The following is a 25,747-nucleotide window of genomic DNA, read 5'->3' as shown; positions in this document are numbered from 1 at the left end:
TGGGTTAACAAAAGAGGAAATTGAGATCCATTTGCACAGGGATGTATTCAGGCCTAGGCCTTCAAGCTTAGCGGTTAACTTTGAGAGGCTGATAGTGTTGAATGGAGAATTGTAGCCAATGAAGAGCATCCTGATGTGTACTTCTTCGCTGTCCGGTAGGTTCACGAGGTTAATTCCCGGGATGGCGGGACTGTCATATATTGAAAGATTGGAGTGACTGGGTTGTATACACTGGAGTTTAGAAGGATGAGAGGGGATCTGATTGAAACATATAAGATTATTAAGGGATTGGACACGCTAGAGGCAGGAAACATGTTCCCGATGTTGGGGGAGTCCAGAACCAGAGGCCATAGTTTAAGAATAAGGGGTAGACAATTTAGAATGGAGTTGGGGAAAAACTTTTTCACACTGAGGGTTGTGGTTCTGTGAAATGCTCTGGCTCAGAAGGCAGTGGAGGCCAATTCTCTGGATTCTTTCAAAAAAGAGTTATATAGAGCTCTTAAAGATAGCAGCGTGAAGGGATATGGGGAGAAGGCAGGAAAAGGGTACTGATTGTGGATGATCAGCCATGATCACAGTGAATGGTGGTGCTGTCTCCAAGGGCTGAATGGCCTACTCCTGCACCTGTTGTCTATTGTCTATTCCAGGGCTGAGTGAAGTGGTATCTGCTGTGATGGTAGGGAACTGTAGTAGATCCGAGATGCTCCTCAGACAGGAGTTGAAACGTTACCTCACTAACCTTTCAAACCACTTCATCGCAGTGGATATAAGTGCTAATGGACAATAGCCTCACAACGTCTTCTTAGGCAACGGTATGACCGAAGCCAGCTTGAAGCAGATGGGTACTTATGACTGCTGAAGCGAGATATTAAGGATATCGGTGAACACTCTTGCCAGTTGATTAGCACAGGTCTTCAGTACTTGGCCAGGCACACCGTCTGGCCCACATGATTTCCATGGGTTCATCCTCCTGAAGGATGCTCTCACGTTAGCCTCAGAGAATGAAATCACCGGGTCATTGGGGGTTGTAGGAGTTTGTAAAGGTGCCTCCATGTTCTGTCAGTCAAAGTGAGCATAAAGAGCATTGAACTCATCTGGGAGTGAAACCCTGTTGTCACATATGTCACTTGGTTTTACTTTGTAGGAGGTGATAACATTTAAGCCCAGCAACCGCTGTTGAGCATCTGTCAGTGATTCAAGCTTCATCCCAAATTGCTACTTTGCGTGCGAGTTGGCTTTGTAGAGCTCGTACCTAGATGTCTTGTAATTTCCTTGGTCACCAGACCTGAATGCTGCCAGTCTAGCCCTCAGCAGATTGTGGATCTATTTGGTTTATCCAAGGCTGCTAGTCGGGGAAGACTGAAATGTTTTTTTTGTGGGCACCTAACGTCACCTCTTAGCCTCCTCCATTACAGGGAAGGCAGCCCAGCCTATCTAATCTCTTTTTTATATCTCAAGTTCTCCAAGTTGGCGCAACAATTTACTGAAGGAACTCAGTGAATCAAGCTGCGTCTGTGGGAGGAAATAAATTCTATATGCTTTGGGTTGAAATCCTGCATCGGAAAAAAATGGCATTTATTTCCTTTCCTCCCACAGATGCTGCTCGACCCGCCGATACTTCGTTGCCCCAGTTTCTGGCATCTGCAGTCTCTTGGGCCAACATCCTTTCTGCATCACACATACAAGTTGCTGGAGAACACAGCAGGCCAGGCAGCATCTCTAGGCAGAGGAACTTTCTGCATCCTTCTTAGTAAGTTTAGCCACATCCTTCCTGTAGTGTGGTGATCAGAACTGCTCAGAAACTCCAAGTGTGCTTTAAACAACGCATACAGTGACAATGTAAGGGGTGAGTTTGCGAGGGTTACTATGTTTGATCAGCAATGGACTGCATAACCATGGTTACGATACAAGAGGTGCCTCACCCGGAACCGGAAGCAACGATGCCGGATTGTAGGGTTTGCTGGATGCTGGTGTCTTGAAGCTGGAGTGTTTTCTCTCTCTCTGTAATTTGACAGGAATTTCTGGGGTTTTTTTTGAGGGAGTCGATTCGGCGGAGAGAGCGCATGCAGGGTGAGGGCGGGCGGGCCTTGGGGGAGGCACTGGAGGGGATTCTACGGAGGGATCTGCGGGCCGCCGACCTCAAATGTAGCCTCTTCATGTCGGCACTGCAGAGCTACCGGCGGGACTCGGTGTTGCGGCCTTTCCCCGCCGCCTACTTCAGCGGCGAGAACAAGGACTTCGACGCCTTGGTGAGTGTTCCCGATTAACGCTTCTCCCCGCCCGAAAAATTCCATGTGCCGAATTATTGGCCTCATCTCCTGAACACACCCCACTCCATCTCAACCCTGTACTGAATGTTTACTCTCATCACAAACACCCAGGACATTGTGTGAACGGGAACTTTGTTACAACTTGAATTAGTGGAGGTCGAGGGGTTTATCTGAGTTTGGGACAGAAGAGATCAACAGGTGAAATGACATTACTGTATCCCACAGCAGCTATCTAACAAAGTGTTTCTACTTTGGCTTGTACTTCCGAGTGGCGGGTGGTTCATTGACCAGAAGTTGTGCTGATCGCAACGCCACCTCAGCAAACAGATCCTTATATAAAAATGACAGAGTTTTCACTACCGGCACGTCTCCAGATACATTTGGAACTCTGTATTTTTTATAAGAAATAGAAATAATTATTTTTTTAAAACTGTGTTAGAAATGATCCATTTTGTCTCTGTTTTAGGCAAGGAATAATTTGACATTTTATCAAGTTTTGAATTTTAGTTTTTCACCCCTGAGCCTATTACTTAATATTTTGACTCTACTAACCCTTACATGAGAATGACAAGTACAGTAGATATAGATTAGGAGAAACAATATGCTGGTGGGTCCCGAGAGCCTGCTTTATTATTAAGGAAGCTGATTTGATAGTAAAATCAACTGCATTCCTACTTGCCCCCTTGTTTTCTGTAACCTTTCATCCCCTTGTGTCCATTTAGCAATGCCTTAAAACTATTAAAAGATTATGTCCACTATTCTTTGAGGAAGATGAATTGAAAGTATTATGATGACTAAGAGAGAGAAATAATCACCTCATCTGTCTTAAATGAGTGCCACTGTGTGTAGATGGAGTCAAAGAAAGATTGCACTATATCTTTTAAAACAATGATAAAGATGTGTTTTTGCACTTTTGTTATGTAGTTTATAGTAATTTAATGTCTTTGCATGGTACTACTGTCATACAAATCTCAGGTCATAATATAGTGATAATAATTCTGATTCGGAAACTGACCCTTCATCCCACTGAGTCTGCATGGACTATCAGCCATCTATTTCCACTAATCCTACTTCCATTGTTTTATTCCCCCTACGTTCTTATTTTAATGCACTATACAGCAGATCTAGATATGTATGCTCATTACATAACTTGGTAATAACTACAAATTTAGGAACAATGTAAATGTTAGTAATTGAAGATGCCATCTTGAGGCAAATTATGCAGGGAGGTTTTGTATTTAAAGGGCAAATATAGGATGTGTTGCCAGCAACTGCTGAGCACCATGCATTTTGTTGCTCACTCCTATAGTTGAAAAATTCATCTGTGTAATTGTTATCTCCAGACAGTACCATTTCAATACATTCCTTGCAGACTCACTTATTCTGCCTTCTATAAACTTGATAAAATGGAATCTGTGTGCTTGAGATGGGGCCAGTGGTGTGACAGCATCAGCACTGGGCTTTGAGGCAAATAGTTCCGAGTTCGAATCTGGCTGGCTCCTTGCACGCTTTCCAGCTGTGCTGGGTTGAGCGTCGAGCTAGCAACTCGGCCTCATGAAAAAGAAAACAGTCAGATGTTATGGAAACAGCAAAAATGCCACATACAAAGGAACAGTGAACAATGTGCTTGAGGTACTACTGTATCTCACTTTACTAGTGCACATAAAAGTAAACTCAATTTCACTTGAATGACTCTTCTAGTATCATAAGACAGAGCAAGTACTTTTCATCTCTGCTTGTATATTGGTTCTGGCCAAAATTCTCATGCTTGCTTTCAAATCCCTATGTGGTAGAGCTTTTTGCTGTCACTTTCTTTTCAACTTAACAGCCCTTCATGATAACTGCACTTCCTGAATTTTGACTTCCAAACATCCCTGAATTTAATCTCTTCATTGCTTGACATTTTACTACCAGGGACCTAATTTATCCAACTTTCTGCTTCATCTTCTGCCTTTTATAGAATTTGGAGTGAATTTTCTGCCATTTTCTATCATATATGTTACAACAAGGTTTAAAATCTTGTAAATCTCCTGTGAAGGGTCTGCAAACAGTTTCATATATTTAGGGCAATTTAATTAACTGCAGTCTGGTTAATTGGGCTTTCGGTTATTTGGGACAACTCTTAAAGAACAAAAACTAATTGAAAAAAATAGCTGGGGTTTCCTTCATTTATTTGGGACACTGTCACTTAATTGGGACAGAAGACTTGCTGAACAGTTTCTAACTAGCGTCAATCATGTACACTTGTGCAGCCTTTAGACACTACATTGTGCTGAAGGTGAACAGGTTTAAAATCGTGTCAGTTGTGCATGATTGTGTTCAAAAACAGTGAGTTTTCTCACTGATAAATGCGAGAAATAAGCAGTAAGGCAATTCAGTACTATTTTTGCTTATTGTGGTTTCAAGCATTTGTGGTTGGAGATGTCAAAAACGGCCATTGGACATTACGGAGTGAACAGTTTTTAAATAGCAACATGAGAAAATCTGCAGATGCTGGAAATCCAAGGGAAAACACACAAAATGCTGGAGGAACTCCGCAGGTTAGACAGCATCTATGGAAATGAATAAACGTTTTGGGCTGAGATACTTCATCAGTCCTGACCCCAAGACCTACAAAGTGCACCTTCATTTAGTTTTCACACACAGATTAGGATTCGATAAAGACTGAAAATCTGGACCTTTTTGCCTCAAAAGAATTCTCACAGAAATTAAAGTATATCGAATGAATACAGAACACTAAGTCAAGGTGTGACTGGATGTCATTTGCGAGGAGTGCTAAAACAAGATGGCTCTGGATGGCGCCAGCAAGGAAAAGACCTTAAAGTGGAAGAAGAGAGAGTTGGAGACATGAGACTAACTCTGTAATCTGGATCAACACACGGAGGGATCGGGAGTTATGTAGAATGTTACTGATTACAAGGACTTCAAGAAATAGTCTTTAAAGTTGGGTAATAGATATGTAAATGTAAATTCATTCAAAAACCAGATTGACAGTATTGGAGAAAAAACATATTTTCTGTGCTGAATAGATAGGTTTATTTGAACTGCTGTGCCTTGGAAAAAAGTATTCAGCCCCAACCTTTTGCTCACATGAACGACTATTACAGCCAGGGATTTTGATCAATTTAACTGATAAATTTTATTTGTCAATCAGATGCTCCTTTTTTCACAGTGGAGCCCAAAAACAGGGAAAAGTGTAAAGTATAAAAAAGGTAAAAATTCAAAAACTGAAACGTCAACCATTCAGACTTATTCATCCCCCCTTTGCTCAGTACTTAGTTGATCCACCTCTTGCAGCTATTACAGCCGGTAGTCTTTTTGGATAAGTCTTCACAGTATTAGCTTTGCATAATGTGATGGAGCAAGATTTGCCCGTTCCTCCCTGCAAAATTGCTCAAGCTGTGCCAGGTTAGTTGGGGAGCAGCAGTGGACAGCAATCTTGAGGTCTTGCCAAAGATGTTTCTTCGGGTTAAGGCCAGGACTCTGGGCCACTCAAGGACATCAATTTTCTTCATTTGAAGCCAGTCCATGGTTGCTCTAGCAGTGTGCTTTGGATCGTCGTGCTGAAAGACAGACTTCCTCTCCAGATTAAGCTTTCTGGCAGAGGCTAGCAGGTTTTACTGCCGGATCTCTCTGTATTCAGCAGCATTCATCTTCACATAAATCCTTCTCAGATTTCCAGTCCCTGCTGCTGAAAAGCATCCCCATAGCATGATGCTACCTGCACCATACTTTACAGTAGGGATGGTGTTACTTGGTTGATGCACAGTATTAGATTTACGTCACATGTTCTGCTTAGTGTTGAGGCCAAAAAGTTCCACTTTAATGTCATCTGACCACTAGACCTTCTTCCACATCTTTACAGTATCTTCTAAGCGACACTTTGCAAGGTCTTTATGGGTGAGGATATGTATTTTTTTTTTAGCAAGGACTTCCTCCTTGCCACTCTTCCATAAATACCCTTTTTGTCCAAGGCCTTGGAGCTGTGGAGCCATGAATTTCATCTCCAGTTACAGCCGCTGACTTCTGCAGCTCACTCAGTGTCTGTTGGCGTCACAGTAGTCTCTCTTCAAGTGCCATTCTTCTGCGGCGGCTCAGTTTATAGAGGCAGCCTGACCCAGACAGTGTGGCCGTAGTTTCATATTTTATCCACTTTTTCCACAAAGGACTGCACTGAGCTTTGAGGTATGTTCCATGCCTTTGAGATGGTCTTGTATCCTTCCCCAGATTTGTGCATCTCTATTATCATTTCACTGACTTGTCTTGAGTGCTCTTTCGTCTTTATTTTGGTTTGGTCTGTTGAGAATCTACCATACTGTTGGACCTTACAGAGAGAGGAGGTATTTACATTATTCTTATGAATTCATTAAAAACAGGTGATCCTCCAATTTTCTACATCAACAAATTTGGTAAATTGGTAAGGTAATATATTGCACCCAAATAAAGTTAGCAGAAGAATTACAAAGGGGATGAATACTTTTTCAGCCTCACAAATTTTGGTTTTTAATTTTTACTGTATTCTTGATAGGTTTTGGATTTTTTCTTTTGATTTGACATGATACACAATGCTTTGTAGATTACCTCAAAAATCCTACTTCAATGTATTTTAAATTTAGAAAATGAGACAGTAAAATATGAAAATAGTTGTAGGGGCTGAATACTTTCAAAGCACTGTATATTGCCCTTCAATGCACTCCTACACTCGCTTCGACCATCAGAACAGGGAGGAACAACCGTGCACACCCATATCTTCCGATATCCTTTGGTCTCAGTATCTGAAGATGATGTATGGGCTGCCTTCAAGAGAGTGGATCCAAGGAAAGCATCTGCTCTGGACAGAGTACCTGGCTGAGTACTGAAGACCTATGCTGACTAACTGGTTGGTGTATTCACAGATATCTTCAAACTCTTGGTCTGGCAGTGCGTGGTACCCCTCTGCTTCAAGCTGGCTTCAATTGTACCAGTGCCCAAGAATTGTGTGGTAACCTGTCTAAATGGCTATTGTCCCGTGGCACTTAGACCCATGGTGATGAAGTGTTTTGAGAGGCTGGTATTGAAGCATATCAGCTCCTGTTTGAGTGGTGACTTGGATCCGCTCCAATTTGCCAACCAAAGCAACAAGTCTTCAGCAGATGCTATCTCTTTGGCTCTTCATACAACCCTGGAACATCTGGACAGCAAAGATGAATATATCATGATGCTATTTATTGATTACTCAGCATTTAATACATCATCCCTTATAATCTAATAAATAAATTCCAAGACCTGGGCCTCAGTACCCCCCTGTGCAACTGGATCCTGGATTTTCTCACTTGTAGACCCCTGTCAGTTTGGATTGGCAAAACATCTCCACAATCTCCATCAGCAGAGGAGCACCACAGGGATATGTGCTTGGCCTCCTGTTCTACTTGCTTTACACCTATGACTGTGTGGTTTAAGTACACCATTTTCAAATTTGCTGATGACACTGCTGAATCAAAGGTGGTGATGAATCAGCATATGAGAGGGAGATTGAAGATTTGGCTGAGTGGTGTAATAACAACAACCTCTCACTCAATGTCAATAAGACCAAGGAAATGATAGTAGACTTCAAGAAAGGGAAACCAGAGGTCCTCATCGGAGGATCAGAGGTGGAGAGAGTCAGTCACTTTAAACTCCTGGGTGTCACTATCTCGGGACCTGTCCTGGACCCATCACATAAATATTATTGCGAAGGAAGCATGACAGCTCCTCTACTTTCTCAGGAGTCTGCGGAGGTTCGGCATGTGATCAAAACCTTTGGCAAACTTTAGTAGATGTGTGGTGGAAAGTGTGCCGAAATGCCTTTGAGCAGAAAATCTTACAAAAGTTAGTGGATTCAGCCCAGCACATCACGGGTAAAACCCTTTCAACCATTGAGCACATCCACACGAAACGTTGCTGTAGAAAAGCAGCATCTATCATCAAAGATTCTCACCACCCAGGTTATGCTCTTTTCTCACTGCTGCCATCAGGTAGAAGGTACAAGAGCCTCAGGACTCGCCCCACCAGGTTCAAGAACAATTACTACCCCTCAACCATCAGGCCCTTGAATAAAAAGGATAACTACACTCATTTAAGGACTCTTGTTATTCCATGCTCGTTATTTATTATCTGTATTTGCATAGTTTGTTCACAGCTTACAGATCCTGTTTACGGTCACTGTTCTATAGATTTGATAAGTATGCCCGCAGAAAAGAATCTCAGGATTGTACGTGGTGACATGTATGTACTCCGATGATAAATTTTACTTTGAAAATTTCAACTACTTTGTATGTTGTGTTGCCTATTCAGAGCATGGTCTTGCCAAATTTGGGCAGTAGAGGGCAATAGAGAAGCAGAGACAGTTATACACATTTTGTATAATATTGAATTGCAGACTTTGAAAATTGAAAGATCTCCATGATGTAAAATTGATAGAAGTTTTGTAATATAGATGTTGAAGTGCAGATGATAGCATATATAATTTTATAGGGGAAGAAGAGATTAGTATGCGCTTGTATGATTAAGTATCTCATCTGAAAGTAGCTGTGCAATACTTGCCAGTGCAATTCTGAATTGTCATCCTAAATTTTATCCTTAGTTTTGGTGTGAGCCTTCTGATCAGGGTGTAAGTAGGAATGTTAATGTAACAGGACAATCAGCAAAACTTTTGGCAGGTAGGAGAGCTAATTCTTTTTTGTTAAATAATTAGGACTAGGTTTTCTGCTTGGTTCAAAAGAATTTTAGATGCTGATTATGTTTAGTATATTTTTTTGCCTTGATTTGGAGAGTCTGATTTTAGAAACTCGTCTTACTACAAAATAAATCATGCTCTTCAAAATGAAAATATCACCTGTGGAATTTCTGTCACATGTCCTTGTTTACAAGGATGTATCCTTTTCAGTAATTCTGCCAAATGATAAAACTCCTGTTTGTGACTCTGTAAAACATTGACAGATTTATGCTAAAGCCTTTTTTTCAAAGCTTTTATCTCTCATTTCAGCTTGCTGATGCTCAGAGTCTGCCAAGTTTAAAACAGCTGTTAGAGTCTGGAACAATCCCACAAAAGCAAACCTTGGAACTTCTGACCTGGTTCTGTTTGCCAAAAAACCTAACCATCAAAAGTTTGGGAAAAGGAGGGGTAAGAATCTCTGAATGCTTTATTTAAAGGTTTTGTCTCTTTGACTGTGTTAAAAATGGGGCAGGTTAAGAAAAGACATAAGTGGAAACATACAGCCCATAATATCCATGACACATACCATCTGACTTGAGCATGTGTAATTGATTGTTCATTGTCTCTGAGTTAAATTCCCACTACTAATTGAAAACTTTCGCCACATAGATGTCATCTCAAGGAGCATCCTAGGATTACCTAGGGACTGGTAGTAAATGGTTGTCTTTCCAGGTGCTTGCAATGAATAGATCAAAACATTTATTTCACAAGGAATCACAATTTTTATTTGCATAATGTCTTGTTTTTGAGAAGGCAAAGGATACAATTAAATCCCATCAATCCATCTTCTTGTGGAATTTTGAAATGGCTCAAAAGGTTTTTTTTTATTAACAAAGAATAATTATTGTAGTTTGCTTTTTACTCTTGTGTTTGCCTGACATATTCAACTAAAGAAAAGAGAGGTGGGACAAGAATAGAAAAAAATATTATTCACTAAAAAGGTGACCCAGTGTTTGTTATTTTATAGAATAATCTATTTTACTGAAGTTGAACTGGCTGTTTTCTCACTCCATTCTGTGATAGGACTTCATGTGCAGAATCCCAATGTACTGAGATTTTCAAGCATCATCTGTGCTTCCTATTCCTATGTCAGCTGAACTGGCATGTAATTAAAATTCCCAGTATTTCAGTTGGAATTCCTGACTCAAGGATTTGGAAGAAAAAGATGTGATAAGTTATAATATATTTTTTGATCTATTTATTGTACATTGGGGTTGTGATGCCCTTTCTACTGCTTTCATTATTTCTGAGAACTGCATTTTTTAACTACGTGAAACAATTTTAATGGCTTTATACGCATCTCTCTATCGGAGACATTTAAAAACATTTAAAAAGCCTAACGGGCTTTGAAAGAAAATGAGACCACATTCTAGGCTTTCAACCTAGAGAAGGCTGTCAGGGCAGTCTGAGCTTGGTCCTCAGCAGTACACCGTCCTGGCCATTGCTGAGATGATTGGACAAACACTTGCACAAGGTTAGTCTAAGTGCATGGAGTGTGAATGGGCTGGGTCATGGTGATGGCCAAATCAAGATTTGTTTGGTTCACTTATTTATTAAAGCAGGGAACTGGTATTTTAGAGGGGTGTGGGGTTGGTGAAATCAGGGTAATTTTGTCCCAGTATTTGGCTTAGTACACTTTAAGACCCTTAAGTGGAGTACTCTTGGAGTTGTAAATTTTCAGTCTGTCAGAAGGAAGAAAATACTTTCTAGTTAGTCAGCTTGTTTGAGGTCAGACCTATTTTTACCCAAGGTAATATACTCACTCTCCTGTCCGTTCAGAACACCCAAAAATTCTTTACCAGCAATTGAAGTACTATTGAAGTTCAGCAGCCAATTTTCACGCAAGTTCCCACAAACTGTAAGGTGTTAAAACTACTTTTGCTTAGTAATATTGACCAAAGTAAATATTATAGGCATCTCCCATTTTGCTTTTTTAAAATAGTGGCGTGGACTATCTTTAGAAGAGAAGCCTTGCTTTAAGATATCATTGAATGTCCAATGCGCAATACGCTCCACATGTCTCATTGAATCGAGAATTACAGCTTAGAATTTTATGCACGTCCGGAGTGTGACTGGAGTTTTGTGACTCCATGGGGACGTGCTAGTCACTGAACCACCAACTGATATCATAACTGTATCTCCTTTTACCTGTGACTGAGTTACACATTGGTACTGATCATGGGTACAGTTTTATGCTTGACGTTTATATGGCAGCGTTTGAATGCACAAAGTGTTCCATCTTGCCCGCTTGCCCCAACACCAGTCTGCAAAAACAGAAGTCTTTGATTATTTCCCACAGTAATTTCCACGTTTTTGTTTTGCGTTTTAGTTTGATGAAATTCAGGAACTCGTTGGGTTCACAACGCCTTCTGCTGCTACCCCTGACTTCCTATTTGAGATAGTTTATTGTGATCAGATGAATGCCAAGTTTGACGAAACCAAAGGAAACAGAGATCTCATCTATGCATTTCATGGGAGCCGGCTTGAGAATTTTTATTCCATAATCCACTGTGGTTTACAGTGCCATCTAAATAAGGTCAGAAGTTCACATTATATCTATCTATGTGATCAAATGGTTTCTAATATTTAATGCAGTAAAAGAAACATCACTGATGGTTGAACCTGTAGTCTATTTTCATAACAAAAAGAAAGGGACAGTTTATGAAATAGTATATGAGTTTTGAAGCAGATCAAAAGTGATTCACTTGGCTAACTCCTGGGATGTGAGGGTTATACTATCATGAGTGTTTGAAGAGGTTGGATTTGTATTCATTGTATTCAGATGAATAAGTGGTGTTCTTATTGAAACTTCGGATCTGAAAAATGCATGAAGAGATAGATGTTGAGATGTTTCCACTATTGGACTCTTGAATGAGGGGCTATAATTACAGGATTATTAGGCAGTCATTTAAAACTGAGGTGTATGGTAATTTCTTCTCATAGAGTGTGGTGATCCTCTGGAATTCTCTGCTCCGGAGAGTTATGTAAACTGGATAATTGGAGCTTTTTAAAGGGGGGATAAATAGGTTTTTGAAAAATTGGGGAACTGAGGTATATGGGGAACTGCACAGGAGTCAAAACCTGCAGGAATTCAGCCACAATTATATTAAACGGTGAGGCAGGCTTGAGGGTCAGGTAGCCCACAGTAACATTCTCATTGCTACAGAATGTTGTATTCCCTGATGCCCACCCCAATGAAGGGCTGCAGTGTATACTTGTTGATTACTCCACTCCGATAATCTACAAGTTGCTGCAGCCTAGCAGAACTAAAAGTCCCATAATTTACAGTATTTCATAGTTCTCACTGTTCCTTCCCTGCATTTATTGTGGTGTGTACAGGTTTCCCCCGCCATCCGAAGGTGGAGCGTTCCTATGAAACGGTTCGTAAGCCGGAATGTCGTAAAGCGAAGAAGCAATTACCATTTATTTATATGGGAAAATTTTGTGAGCGTTTGCAGACCCAAAAATAACCTACCAAATCATGCCAAATAACACATAAAACCTAAAATAACAGTAACATATAGTAAAAACAGGAATGATAAATACACAGCCTATATAAAGTAGATAATACACAGCTTATATAAAGTAGAAATACTTTTCCACAATCATTGCCTGCACTGTTGTCCGTAGCGAAAATCTCACTTAAGCGCCGTTGGCAAAAACACGGCGCAAGCGCTCTCGGCAGAAAATCTCACGCAAGTGCTGTTGGCAAAAACACTCTCTCCAGTAACCTTTAAGCTATGAAGTTGCCAAATCATACCAAATAACATGTAAAAATACACAGCCTATGTAAAGGAGAAATAATGTATATACAGTGTAGTATCACTTACGGGAATCGGGAAGATAGCTTTCCGAGCACACTGATGATGGTGTGTTCGGCTGAGTCGTCACAGGTTGGGGTGGTGCAGTGGCCCCCACCCTCTGGGCAGCGACCCGATACCGATCCGCGAAGCATGCAGCAGTCCAGCAGTAGCCGGGAGGCACCCAGCACATCTTTAAGAAAATAGCCGAAATAAACATGCTTATTAATTACGTGTCGGACGGCACCTAATTAATTAGCATGTTTATTTCAGCTTTTTTCTTAAAGATGTGCTGTGTGCCTCCCGGCTACCGCTGCATTCTCCGCGAATCGGTATCTGTCTGCGGCCTGGGGATTGGGGTGGTGGGACACTGGGATGTCATCTCGTCGTCGTCTGTTTCCATTAGGGCAGGCAGCTCATCTTCTCCTATGACTGCCCGCCTCGATGTCGAAGGTCGAGGTTCGTCGTCTGCTGTGGCTGATGTGGAAGGCTTGCTTGACTGCTAAGCCTCGCGCATTTTTAGATCATACAGTTCTTTGTAAGCACTCAAACCATACTGCAAATATCCCCTAAACCTGCGTACCCTTTCAAAATTAAAGTCGTACTTTATCATTACAGCGAAAATCTCACGCAGTTGCTTCACGTTCAGTTCGCTACTGCATTCAGTTTCGATTGTTATCCTTTCCTTTTCCAATTGCATCAGCTCTTCATCTATCAGTTCTTGGTCATGGGATGCCAAAGCCACTTCAACATCATCTTCGTCAGCTTCCACAAGCCAAACTCACGTTGTCCTTACTTCATTCACCATGATCAGAACGCTTAATTATGTCTAGTTTTACGCTAAGTGTAACACCCTTACGAGCTCTTTCAGGCTTTTCTGACACCTTTGAACTCATCTTGCTAACGGCTGCTCATGGGCACGTGTTTAAGCAATGCCCGCTAGAATGCCGTTCCGAATCCCGGGGAGAGTGGCTGTTCAGGGCGCGCGCTGCTTTTTATCGCGCGCTGATTTCTTTTGTAACAGTAAAAACACCTTCTGTTAGCGAAAACAGGGAACTAATGTAGGTCTTTCGTAACAATGAGGTTTCGTAAAGCGAACGTTTGAAAAGCGGTGGACACCTGTATAAATGATTCGAACTTAGCTCTCAACCCTTCATCTAAAGTCTCTTAATGATACCAAAGTAGACAAAGTGCTTGATTTGTGTAGAGTAAAAGTATAGCTGCAGGAAGATGTCAATTTAAGTGAACACAAAAAATGACATTGGATTCAAATCAGAATAAAATAATGCAGATAATCCTCAATAAATGGTAGGTGATGAAGAAATAAATTTAATTATTATGCATAAAATTATAAGGAGCCTAAAGGAGCACTAGGAAAGATAGATGCCTTATTTAAAAAAAGTTACTAAGCCAGGGGATATATAGAAAAATTGAGGAAATAAATATTGAGGTTGCTGGGGTTTTGGAAATTATTGCTTGATAGTGCGGAGGAGGCAATTCCCAGTACAGAATAGCACATTTTAGATGTAACATGAATTTTTAAAATAATTTTTCTTTGCCTGATTTCCCTGCTGTCTACTCTTTGTTGCTCCACCTACGCCCTCCCACTTTCCACCTTTCAATAAAATTCTGCTGTCCCATGTATTCTACTCTTTCCCCATTCCTGCTTTCCTTTTCCCTGCCTTGCTTCTTAACCATCTCCTCGTCCTCCTCCTCCTTCCAATTTCCCTAAATGTTTTCAAATGTCAAAATCTGTGATATTCTGCCAACGTGGTACAACAAACTTCTCATTTTCCTATTTCCTTCAGCCTTGGAAGGGGTGAGGCATAGATACTGAGCAGAGTGGTAAAAGAACACAGAACTACACAGAAATCACAAAAAAAAAGCAAATCACCTTCTAATTATCTTTCGAAAGAATCTATTCTATAAAAGGCAGTGGTAATATTTTTATTTGTTGGCTAGCTCTGAAGATTTAAACATACTGAAAAATTGTTTTCCTGATCCTAGACTTCGCTCTTTGGGGAAGGAACCTATCTTACCAGTGACCTGAGTTTGGCTCTTCTGTACAGTCCCCATGGTAATGGTTGGGATCAGAGCATTCTTGGACCTGTACTTAGCTGTGTTGCAGTTTGTGAGATTATTGATCATCCAGATGTTAAATGTCCAGTTAAAGGAAAAGGTATTTCTTTCTAATCTTTATGTTCAAGCATCACTGTTTTGCCTGTGTAAAACAAATACTACTTTTGTCTGTATTTGCTTCATCCAGCTATCAACATTTCAGCGTAGAAGATTGCATTGATCTAAGTAAATTGTTCATGGTGATGAGGTTAAAAACTGCTTTGTCTGCCTGGAATTTCATAAGGGATTATTATGTTAAAATTTGATCTGAACAATGCAGGAGTGATGTCAGAAAACGTGATGCCAAATGGTTTATCTAAGAACTAGAAAGCTGTTCTCACAAAAAGCAGCCAAAAATAATGATTTTCATTGGATAAGGGTATTTATGGGATATAGAGCAACAGAGGGTAAACAGAGTTGATGTACAGGTCAGCTATAAATATAGTTGAGTGATAGAAAAGGTTTGAGGGGCTGAATGGCCTTCGCCTGTTCCTATGTCAACTGCCTTTTTGACATAGATGTTAAGGCAAAGTAATTCTTCTTGAAACTTTTTCCTTGAAAATATGAATTGCAAATATAAGCTTTGTGCAGTTCTGAACCATTTTAATGTTTGTCCTGTAGAAATAATATTCACCTGATCATTGCAATTGCACTGAGTAACTAGAAACCTCTGGATTTTTACTCACTAAAAGTCAGATATGTTAAACAGATAATGTAATTTTGTGTATTCTCCAATGCTTATAAGTAGATGTTGCTGGCTTAATTCCAGATACTGGAGGCATAGATCGGCGAAGAGCAAGGGTGAAAAATAGTGAAGGTGGGGATGTCCCACAAAAGTACTTTGTGGTCACGAACAACCAGCTCCTAAGAGTTAAATATTTGCTTATTTATGCTGAGAAACTACATCGAAGAAGGTAAAACCAACTTAGTTGACTAATCGTTGCAATTTTTTAATGTTATTTTATTAGCTGCAAATGTGTTGTGTTAAATTAGTTTTCCCTTCCCACTTGCTGGCAAGTGATAAGTTTTGGACTTGGGTGTAGGCTCCTTTTAGGCTTCATTCTAGTATGGAAAAACTTAGTGCTTAAGATTTATTGGAGGACTGTTTTGCCAGTACCTCCGCTTCATCTGCCAAATGTGGAATTTCCTGGTGCCAATCATTAATTCCTATTCCCATATGTCGGTCCATGGCTCCTTCTTTTGCCCCACTGGGGCCACTCTCAGGGTGGAAGGACAACACCTCATTCCGTCTGGGAAGCCTCCAACCTAATGGCATGAACATTGATTTCTCCTTCCAGTTAAAAAAAATCTACCCCCCTTTCCTCTTACATTCCTACTCAGGCCTCCTACTTATTCTCATCTGCCTCTCACCTCCCCCGGTGCCCCTCCTTCTTCTCTTTCTCTCCTATCAGATTCCTGCCTCTCCAGCCATTTACATTTCCCACCCAATCTGGCTGCATTTATAGTCTTCCAGCTATCCTCTTTCCCTTCCCCCCACCAAAAGACATAGGAGCAGAATTAGGCCATCTGGCCATCGAGTCTGCTCTGCCATTCAATCATGGCTGATCCTTTTTTTTTCTATTTCCTCTTCAACCCCATTTCCTGGCCTCCTCCCCGTAACCTTTGATGCCATGTCCAATCAAGAACCTATCAATCTCTGCCTTAAATACACCCAACGACCTGACCTCCACAGCTGCATGCGGCAACAAGTTCCACAAATTCACCACCCACTGGCTAAAGAAATTTCTCCGTATCTCTGTTCTGAAAGGGCGCCCCTCTATCCTGAGGCTGTGTGCTCTTGTCCTAGGCTCTCCCACCATGGGAAACATCCTTACCACATCTACTCTGTCTAGGACTTTCAACATTTGAAAGGTTTCAATGAGATCTTTCCTCATCCTTCTGAATTTCAGCAAGTACAGATCCAGAGCCATCAAACGTTCCTCGTATGATAACCCTTTCATTCCTGGAATCAGCTTTCTGAATCTCCTCTGGACCATCTCCAATGCCAGCACATCTTTTCTAAGATGAGGGGCCCAAAATTGTTCACAATACTCAAGGTGAGGCCTCACCAGTGCCTTATAAAGCCTCAACATTACATCCTTGCTCTTATATTCTAGACCTCTTGAAATGAATGCTAACATGGCATTTGCCTTCCTCACCATTGACTCTATCTGCAAGTTAACCTTTAGGGTGTTTTGCAGAAGGACTCCCAAGTCTCTTTGCATCTCAGATTTTTGGATTTTCTCCCCATTTAGAAAATAGTCCACACATTTATTTTTACTACCGAAGTGCATGACCGTGCATTTTCCAACATTGTATTTTATTTGCCACCTTCTTGCTCATTCTTCTGATTTGTCCTTCTACATCCTACCTGTTTCCTCAACACTACCTGCCCCTCCACCAATCTTTGTATCATCTGCAAACTTTGCAACAAAGCCATCTATTCCATCATCTAAATCATGTATAGGGCATAAAAAGAAGTGGTCCCAACACCGACCCCTGCAGAACACCACTAGTCAGTGGCAGCCAACCAGAAAAGGAACCCACTCGCTGCCTCCTACCAATCAGCCAATGCTCTAACCATGTTAGTAACTTCCCTGTAATACCACGGGCTCTTAACTTGGTAAGCAGCCTCATGTGTGGCACCTTGTCAAAGACCTTCTGAAAGTCCAAATATATAACATCCACTGCATCCCCTTTATCTATTCTACTTGTAATCTCCTCAGAGAATTCCAACAGGTTCATCAGGCAGGATTTTCCCTGAAGGGAATCATGCTGACTTTCTACTATCTTGTCCTGCGTCACCAAGTACTCCATCACCTCATCCTTAACACTTGACTCTAACATCTTCCCAACCACTGAGGTGAGGCTAACTGGTCTATAATTTCCTTTCTGCTGCCTTCCTCCTTTCTTAAAGAGTGGAGTAACATTTTCAGTTTTCCAGTCCTCTGACACCATGGCAAAGTTCAATGACTTTTGAAAGGTCATTTCTAATGCCACCACAATCTCTAATGCTACCTCTTTCAGAACCCTAGGGTGCAGTTCCTCTGGTCCAGATGACTTACGTACGTTTAGGTCTTTCAGCTTTTTGAGCACATTCTCTCTTGTAACAGTTAACTGCACCCACTTCTCTTCCTTCTCACATATCGATAGCATTACATATTTTGCAAATATCAGGAGCACCAAAGTTGTGCTGGTTCAATGATGATAAGTTCATCAGTGTTGTTAAAAAAAAAATGGGTATGGGGGACAGGTTTGGAACTTTATATGATAGAGCATATTGGACGCAAGAACTATGCGTGATATATAAACTTTGATACTCGAAATAAAAGTATATTTATTATCAGGGTACATATATGTCACAATATACATACTGGAGATGAATTTTCTTGCAGGCATTCACAGTAGAACAAAGAAATACAATAGAACCAGTGAAAAACTGTACACAAATGAAGACTGACAAACTGTGCAAATGCAAACCCCACCCCATAGTAAATAAATAATACCGAGAACATGAGCTGTAGAGTTCTTGAAACGAGTCCATAGGTTGTGGAATCAGTTTAGTGGCGAGGTGAGTGAAGTTATCCATGCTGGTTCAGGATGCTGGTGGTTTTTGAGGCTCCTGTTCCTCTTCCCCGATGGGAGCAGTGAGAAGAGTGTATGGTCTGGATGGTAGGAGTCCTTGATAATGTGTGCTGCTTTATTGTGGCAGTGCTCCTTTTAGATGTAGGTGTAGAAAGAATGAGCATTTTCTGATTTTCACAAAGTGATATATTCTTGGTCAAATGAGATGTTAAAACAGATAAAATCAAACTGATCTTGACTTTTTTTATCTTCAATTTCACCCTGTTATCCACCAGCTCTCCCTTCCACTTCTGAGTTGAAGTGAGGCAGGGCAAGGGATGGAGAGCCAAGTTGCCCTTTCTCCAAGTACAGAAGCCAAGCTCTGTCAAGTTTTTTCAATTAATTCTTCACCCATAATTTTTTGTAGTCTTGCATTTTGTGTTTTTAGTTGCTTTTTATTCATTCATTGTTAAATTTTGAGGTTGTTTGTTGTAAAGGAGTTTTGGATTACTTTGGTTCAGATCACTTTGATACTACATTAATAGTCACAGATTACTTTCTTAGTAATGTATAATATTTCCTATTCTGGTTTTATGAAATTTAATAACATTTGTTTTCTCTTTAATCTATAGGCCCACAAAACAGCCATCCTGGATCTCCCAGCATAGTTTTTTAGTTATCATGATGATGTATTTGTTACTCCTGATAGTTATTGGCATCAGTAATTCACCGACTTTCCAGTATTACTGGAATCGATTTCTTGAAACAAAGCGATGAGTTTGTTGCTGCAGTGTTTTTAGCTGGCCAAAATGCACCATTCTTACCTGATGCCTTAGTTCCCACTATTATAGAAAGGCACTTGTGGACCAATAAACTTAATTTATAAAAGCTCCAGGCAGCCTACTGTGCCAGGAATGCTTTACAGGTTTGGGGAAACCAATATCATTCCATTTCAGCTCTTTTATGGTTCTATTTAGTTCCGAATAAGGTAGGTCTTTTCTATTGCTAAAGAGTGATGGATGACTGTGCTGGAGAATGGAACTATTATTGATTCCAATTTTGCAACAGGCAGCTGTCTTCAACCCTGTGCTCAGTATGCTGCAGGTGTAGAATCATGTGCCTTTTGCATTAGCCCCACCAACTGGCTCATACTTAACCTGGAAGTAGAATTTGTAATTTAGTTTACGGACTGATTTTTTTTTCCCCACTGCATTGGAGGCAGCTGAAACCACTGCACTGTTTTAAATTCTGATCTTGACAGTCATCAGAGAGGAAAAATCATTGTGTCCCTTGAAGTGAGACTCTAGAGGAACTCCAATTGTTTTTTCTCTGTGATATAAATTCTTTCCCTTGATAGATCTGAGTGTCAAGAAATCAATTTTATATGTTCTTTATAACATCGTCAAATATATCAAATATTTGACATCGAACCAGATCAATGTTCCCATAATGAGCTCACAGTTCTTCTTGTATTACTTTCCAAAAGATTTCAAAAAATCCTAAGCATTAGAAGTATGTACAGTGAGTAATTTTATACCATAATATTATGCATTTTCTATCCATGGTTGAGAACTTTGATGTAAGCCAGCTGTAAACTGGAGTTTTCTTGCATAAGCTGTTGCCTGCTTTAAGTGCAAGAAAGGGTTTATTGTATTTAATATGTATTAACCTAAGGGTTCAATGAAATAGAGGTCATCATATAGGCTATAAAGTAAATATTCTTGTTTGGGATATTGAAGTGATTTCAGTTAAACAATATTTGTAGTTTAATGCCTTCTCTGTTATGACCTATTCCCGCAATCCAATTCTATATCTATGAGAAATATTTATATAATATATGGCACGCATGTATTCAGCTGAACATTAGTATTTGTTTTCTGAGGTTATTTATTCTTGGAAGTAGTCACAAGGGTTTCTAACCAGTATATTGCTAAAACATAATGTCAGATTCTGATCTATTTTACCATGCTAATACAAGAGATCCATTGAGTTACCTGGCAGAATCAATCCTTCTGTCACAATGTCCCAATATTGCTGAATCTAATAAACCTAAGTACATTTTAAAAGTAAAACCAGGTTATGTTTTCATTCAATGCCCACTTAAGAGTATTAATCTGCTTGTCTTGTTCTAGTCCCAGTTCACCCTCTATGCCTTAATATTTGGTGACCAAATAGATATTTTTTGAGTGTAATGTAAAGTCAATGATGCAACTTTGTGAGATTACATCTTGTGATTGAGTTGCTTAGGGAAAAATTGTTACTTTAATTTTCTTTAAAGATAATGGGGGTGGGGGTCAGATAATTTTGGTTTTAAGGTCAAACAAGAAAATCTACAGATGCGGGAAATCCAAGCAACACACACAAAATGAAGGATCTTGGCCTGAAACATTGACTGTACTCTTTTGCATAGATGCTGCCCAGCCTGCTGAGTTCCTCCAGCATTTTGTGTTTGGTTTTAAAGTGCTTGATAGAATTTCTGTTCAAATTCTAAGTATTCGAAACAATTGTTCGTATTTACAAAATCATATCAATTTTGCATTGTATTGTGAGTAGCAATGGAAAGTACGCTCTTTTTACCCCTAATAATGAACAAAAACTCTTTTCCAGGTTATTTTCACACATCTTGTCATGTTGGCGCAATTGAAGTTTAGAACAGAAAAGTTGTGTGAAGTGGTGAGGAAGTGGAGAAAATACAAACTCTCCCCATGTCCTCAAGCCCTATTTCACAATAAGATTAATGCCTAATTTGGTATTTCTTTGGATGCAACAGGAAGGGAAAGTGGTGTTCTGTCAACTACTTAATTCCAAGTGCCTACTTAAAGCTTGCCAGATGACCTGAGTTTTATTTCCCATGTTGGGAGAATGGCACTTACTATTTTCTTCTGTTCTCCCAAATGTTTTCTATTGGAATTGGATGGGGTAGAGTTCTTGGATAATTGTTCTTTTTGATTAGATGCTTGACCTCATTGTTTAGGTGGGAATGCATCCCTAGAAATGTTTCTGATGAATGTCTTCAATTCCTTTGGATTACAATCAACATCTTAAGGAACTGGAACTGGATAGTCTTTTTTTTTTGTAGGAAGTCTCTTATGTCTTCCTTTTTCTTGTATTCATGTTTTAAAAATACTAAAATCTCTTTACAGTGGTGAGATGGTATGAATAAAAATGACCAATAAAGTCATCTGTTACTTGTTTTTTTAGCTTCCGCTTCCATTTTTTTGGGCCATAACATATAATTATCCATATATAGTCAGTTACCTTTTCTTCATAAAACTAGATTTAGAAGCACTTCCTCCATTTCTGGCTTCTTGCCATGCAAATGAACAGTACATGTTAACTAAATTCAAAGGTTTGAATGTGAAAACTAGCAGTTGGTTGCCTTTGATTATATGGCTGGACGTGGAAACAAAGGGTCGACTCTAGGAATGTATTGTGAAGAACAGGAGCCTAACAATGATGATTATGAAGTTCATTGTTCTGGTTTTGCAGATTACTGTTCCATGTACTTGAATTTTACACTTATTCTCATGGCTTTTGGTTTTTTTTGTATTCCCTTGGATTATCTTTGGCAAAGAGTCCTTCTGATTGCTATCAATCAAATAAATTGAAATATTTTCTTTTGAAGTTGAGCAGATGGAGTACCTTTAATTGTACATTTTAATATCTCTAATGCAATGTTCTGCCATTATTTGAACCTATGAACTAATGTCCAATTCTCCCTTAGCCTCAAAGGGCTCACCAAATTCCATGATTGAGTTCCATATGCAAATGATTATGATTATTCTGCTGTAAGTGATTATTCTGAGAACCAACTTATTAATGATGTATAGTAAGTTGGAAGAGTATCTTGTCTGGTTGCATTCCTGTAATAACTGAAGGAATCTTCGCGTACTTGTGTTTAATTTAGAACTTTCCGGTATATTAGTTTTACAATATAATGCCTTTTCATGGGATGTTGGTGGAATTAATCATTTATTTTTCTTTTTGTATTCTTTGTACAATTTTTGGACTCAGGAACTTTGGAGTGTTAAGTTCTGGAGCTTGGAGAGCATGAGCAAAACAGAAGTGATTTAAAAAATAAAGGAACAAAATAAAAGTGAAACTAAAATCTAGAGGGAAAAAATCATTTCAGGACTATAGCAGTGGGGGAAACGTTAAAAAGTTTTTCATTGGCTAGGGGAAGGAAAAGAAATGATAATATTTTGGGATAAAATTTCTGTGAGCTGCATATATTGAAAATAAGTGTTGAGAGGAGTATTTGGAGCTGGTAAGCTGAAACTTAGAATTCCTGGATAATTTTTATTGTTATTATATTTAGCAATGTCAAGTAAAAAAACAGCCAGAGCTCAGTATAGTCCAGCTAGATCTGGCAATGTTTGTTAAAACTCATTTTCTGCCAATGTTTCAAGATGACCTCCTTTGGGATTAATAGAGAAATAATGAATGTAGGTTGGGAGTGAAAGATGGGGAGGGCTATACAATTTGGAACTAATTGGGTAAGATATGTTTAACAGTTTTAAAGGTACAGGTTAAGCACCCCTTATCTAAAACTCCAAAATATGAAAGCTTATGAAATCAATTTTTTGAGCACTTTCATGACGTCACAAATGGAAAATTCCACAAGGTGCTGGCAAGGTTCCCAGGCAATGTGCAGGTCTCTGTGCATCACTGCTAGTTCCAAAAAGTGAACTCACATATGTAATGAACAGAAGTTCATGGAAAAAAAACATGGCACAAGGTGGAAAAATGAAGGTCTTGATCGTGTATTGAAGGAGTGGATTTGTCAGCGTTGCAGTGAAAATATGTCACTTAACAGTATGCTGATCATGAAACAAGTGGGTTACTACTATTCCACACTATTTGTCTCTAATTGTGCGATTAATTTGTTATAAACAGTCTTCTTACCATGTATATTAACAACGTATTAGGACTCATAAGTTAATACCTATAGGATACATAGTGTCACCTCAACTGGTGACGAAACGTTTGCGACCTAAACTCCAGGCTTGGTGAACAACCTTACAAACAAGCAGCCAACCGGAGCTATCATTCTCTCTTGCAGTTCATATGTATAGTGTACTTGGGAACGTTCTGTTTTATTTTGCACAGTAAATAATTTGTTATGTTGGGTAATGTTGCATATTCCAAAAACATTAGCATGGCTTAAAATTGAATCATATTTGTTTGTGGTGGCCAAACCATCACACTTGCCCCTGGAGGATTCTAGCAATTTCAACCACTTAAATTGAGATTCGCTGTTCTAGTTACATTTGCTATCATAACTGTCACTACCATTACTGACTGCCATTAGTAATTATTGCTTGCCCGAATCAATATGAATGTCACTGTGACTTAAATGTCAGTATTTCTGTAATGTTAGTGCTTTTACTCTATCTGAATAGTGAACAATAGTTTGTCTTTCATTCGCCACAATGAGACTGATACATGGGTGCCCATATCTGCTTCACAGTCCCATTTGTCTGGTGCTCAATTTTTCAAAACTCATTTCATTTTCTAATTTGAATTGGTTGTTCCTTTGTCCATTCCTTATCCTCCTCCAACCAACTAATTCATATGAATTTTACAGCCAATTAAGCTCCAGGTGATTATTGTTAGCTATTGTTAGACAATCTCCATGGAAAAGATGCATGTTATTGAAGAGACAGCTAACATCATGACTTGGGGTGCTAATGTTTTCTATTGTCCATCAGCCTAATGTGCATAGTGACAGAAATGCTGGAACAACATGCTGAAGATTGGCAAAGTTTCCATGGAACGTAGTTTTCCTTTCTCAGAATAATAGCCCTTGTGACTGAGCCTCTGCCACTTCTTCGTTTGTCCTTGCTCATTTGTGTCAGCCAGCAAATTGGAATACTGTCTCTTGTGTTGAAATGCTGTATTGCAAAAGCAAGCTTTTTAAGTCCAGAACTATTTGCAGTAACTTGTAGTCTTTTCCCCTGATAACAGCTCTGGGAGGCACCAGGATAGATAAAGCCATTCAGGCACAGAAGAAAGCTCAGACTAGTGGATCCTTCTATCCTTCTATATCACTTGGGATAGTTTAGTTTACAAATTTGCTTTGGAATTTAACCTTCAATCAGATTTTAATTTTGCCTCTGTGGTTAAGTGGGTACTACAATGGTCAGAAAAAGATGGAAACATGCTAGCAGTGGGTGAATGGTGAATTGTTTATTGAAAGCACAACTTGAGTTGGGGAAGGAAATTAAGTTTTGTTGTCAAGCTTGACTAGCTAAGTATTGGTCAAGACTTGGGTCATGAGGGTGACAGGATAAGATGCAGACACTGCCTTGCCTGTGCAAGCAAACAATAGTTAGGAATAGATCACACCAGTGATGAGGTATTGTTATCCTTTGTCTGAGATTGTCTAGCTAATGGAGGAACTGACTGGATGTGCAATTCTAATTTTGTGTATTGCATGGGAACATTGATAGACTTGCTGATACCTAACAAGTGCTTCTTGAAATCGCTGATCAAGCATGTATAGCTGTTGGCTATTGCTTAAAATTTACCGTATAAATTTAAGATGTAACCTGACATTGGTGGGGTCATAAGACAACGTCTCCCTGTGATCATGTATTAAAGAGTTAACCTTACCCGGAGAGCTGTGTCTTTATTTCTGTTCCCTAACAGAATAAAGTCTCTCACAGTAAACTAGCAATGAAATTCTTTTATGGTAAAAAAATGAAAAACCAGGGTAAACTCTTCAACATGAGTTTATGTGGAGCTGTGTGAATTAACTCTGCCTTTTTACTTCTCAATCTTCATCCCACTCCTCTGCCTCTTCATCCTGCTGTACAGGGGCTTACTCTTTGGCTGTAGGCAAGGGCTGAGTCTTCATGATGGTAAGATAAAATCATTGAAACAGGCCCTATGACTCAACTCATCCATGCTGATCATTGCGCCCAGCCGGTTAGACTTATTTGCCCGCATTGCCTATATGTCTCTGAAACCCCTCCTATCCATTTATCATCCAAGTGTCATATTATTTATTTTATTTAACGACACAACACAGAGTAGGCCCCTCGGGCCCTCTGAGCCGTGCTGCCCCACCAACCCCTGACAAACCCAATAACCCTAACCTAATCATGGGACAATTTTCAGTGACCAATTAACCTAACTGCTACATCTTTGGATTGTGGGAAAAAGCCAAAGCACCCGGGGAAAACCCATGCATTGCACAGGGAGGATGCACAGGTGGTGTTGGAATTGACACTGAACTCTGGAATGCCCTGAGCTGAAAT

At 39.8% G+C, this 25,747-nt stretch overlaps 1 protein-coding gene across 1 annotated transcript; it reads left to right on the top strand.

Moving 5' to 3' along the window:
• The first annotated feature begins 1,934 nt into the window (after positions 1-1,934).
• parp16 (poly (ADP-ribose) polymerase family, member 16) lies at positions 1,935-23,305 on the top strand. Its single transcript, XM_072278142.1, has 6 exons — positions 1,935-2,249; positions 9,274-9,411; positions 11,333-11,539; positions 14,811-14,982; positions 15,691-15,835; positions 19,118-23,305. The coding sequence occupies exons 1-6, from the start codon at positions 2,064-2,066 to the stop codon at positions 19,260-19,262; spliced, it is 993 nt and encodes a 330-aa protein (XP_072134243.1). The 5' UTR covers positions 1,935-2,063; the 3' UTR covers positions 19,263-23,305.
• Positions 23,306-25,747: the final 2,442 nt, after the last annotated feature.

This window comes from Mobula birostris, chromosome 14 (assembly GCF_030028105.1).
Source record: "Mobula birostris isolate sMobBir1 chromosome 14, sMobBir1.hap1, whole genome shotgun sequence".
NCBI classification, from domain to species: Eukaryota; Metazoa; Chordata; class Chondrichthyes; order Myliobatiformes; family Myliobatidae; genus Mobula; species Mobula birostris.
The sequence above is the reverse complement of the archived record's forward strand: the minus strand, read 5'-3'. Positions and strand labels throughout refer to the sequence as shown.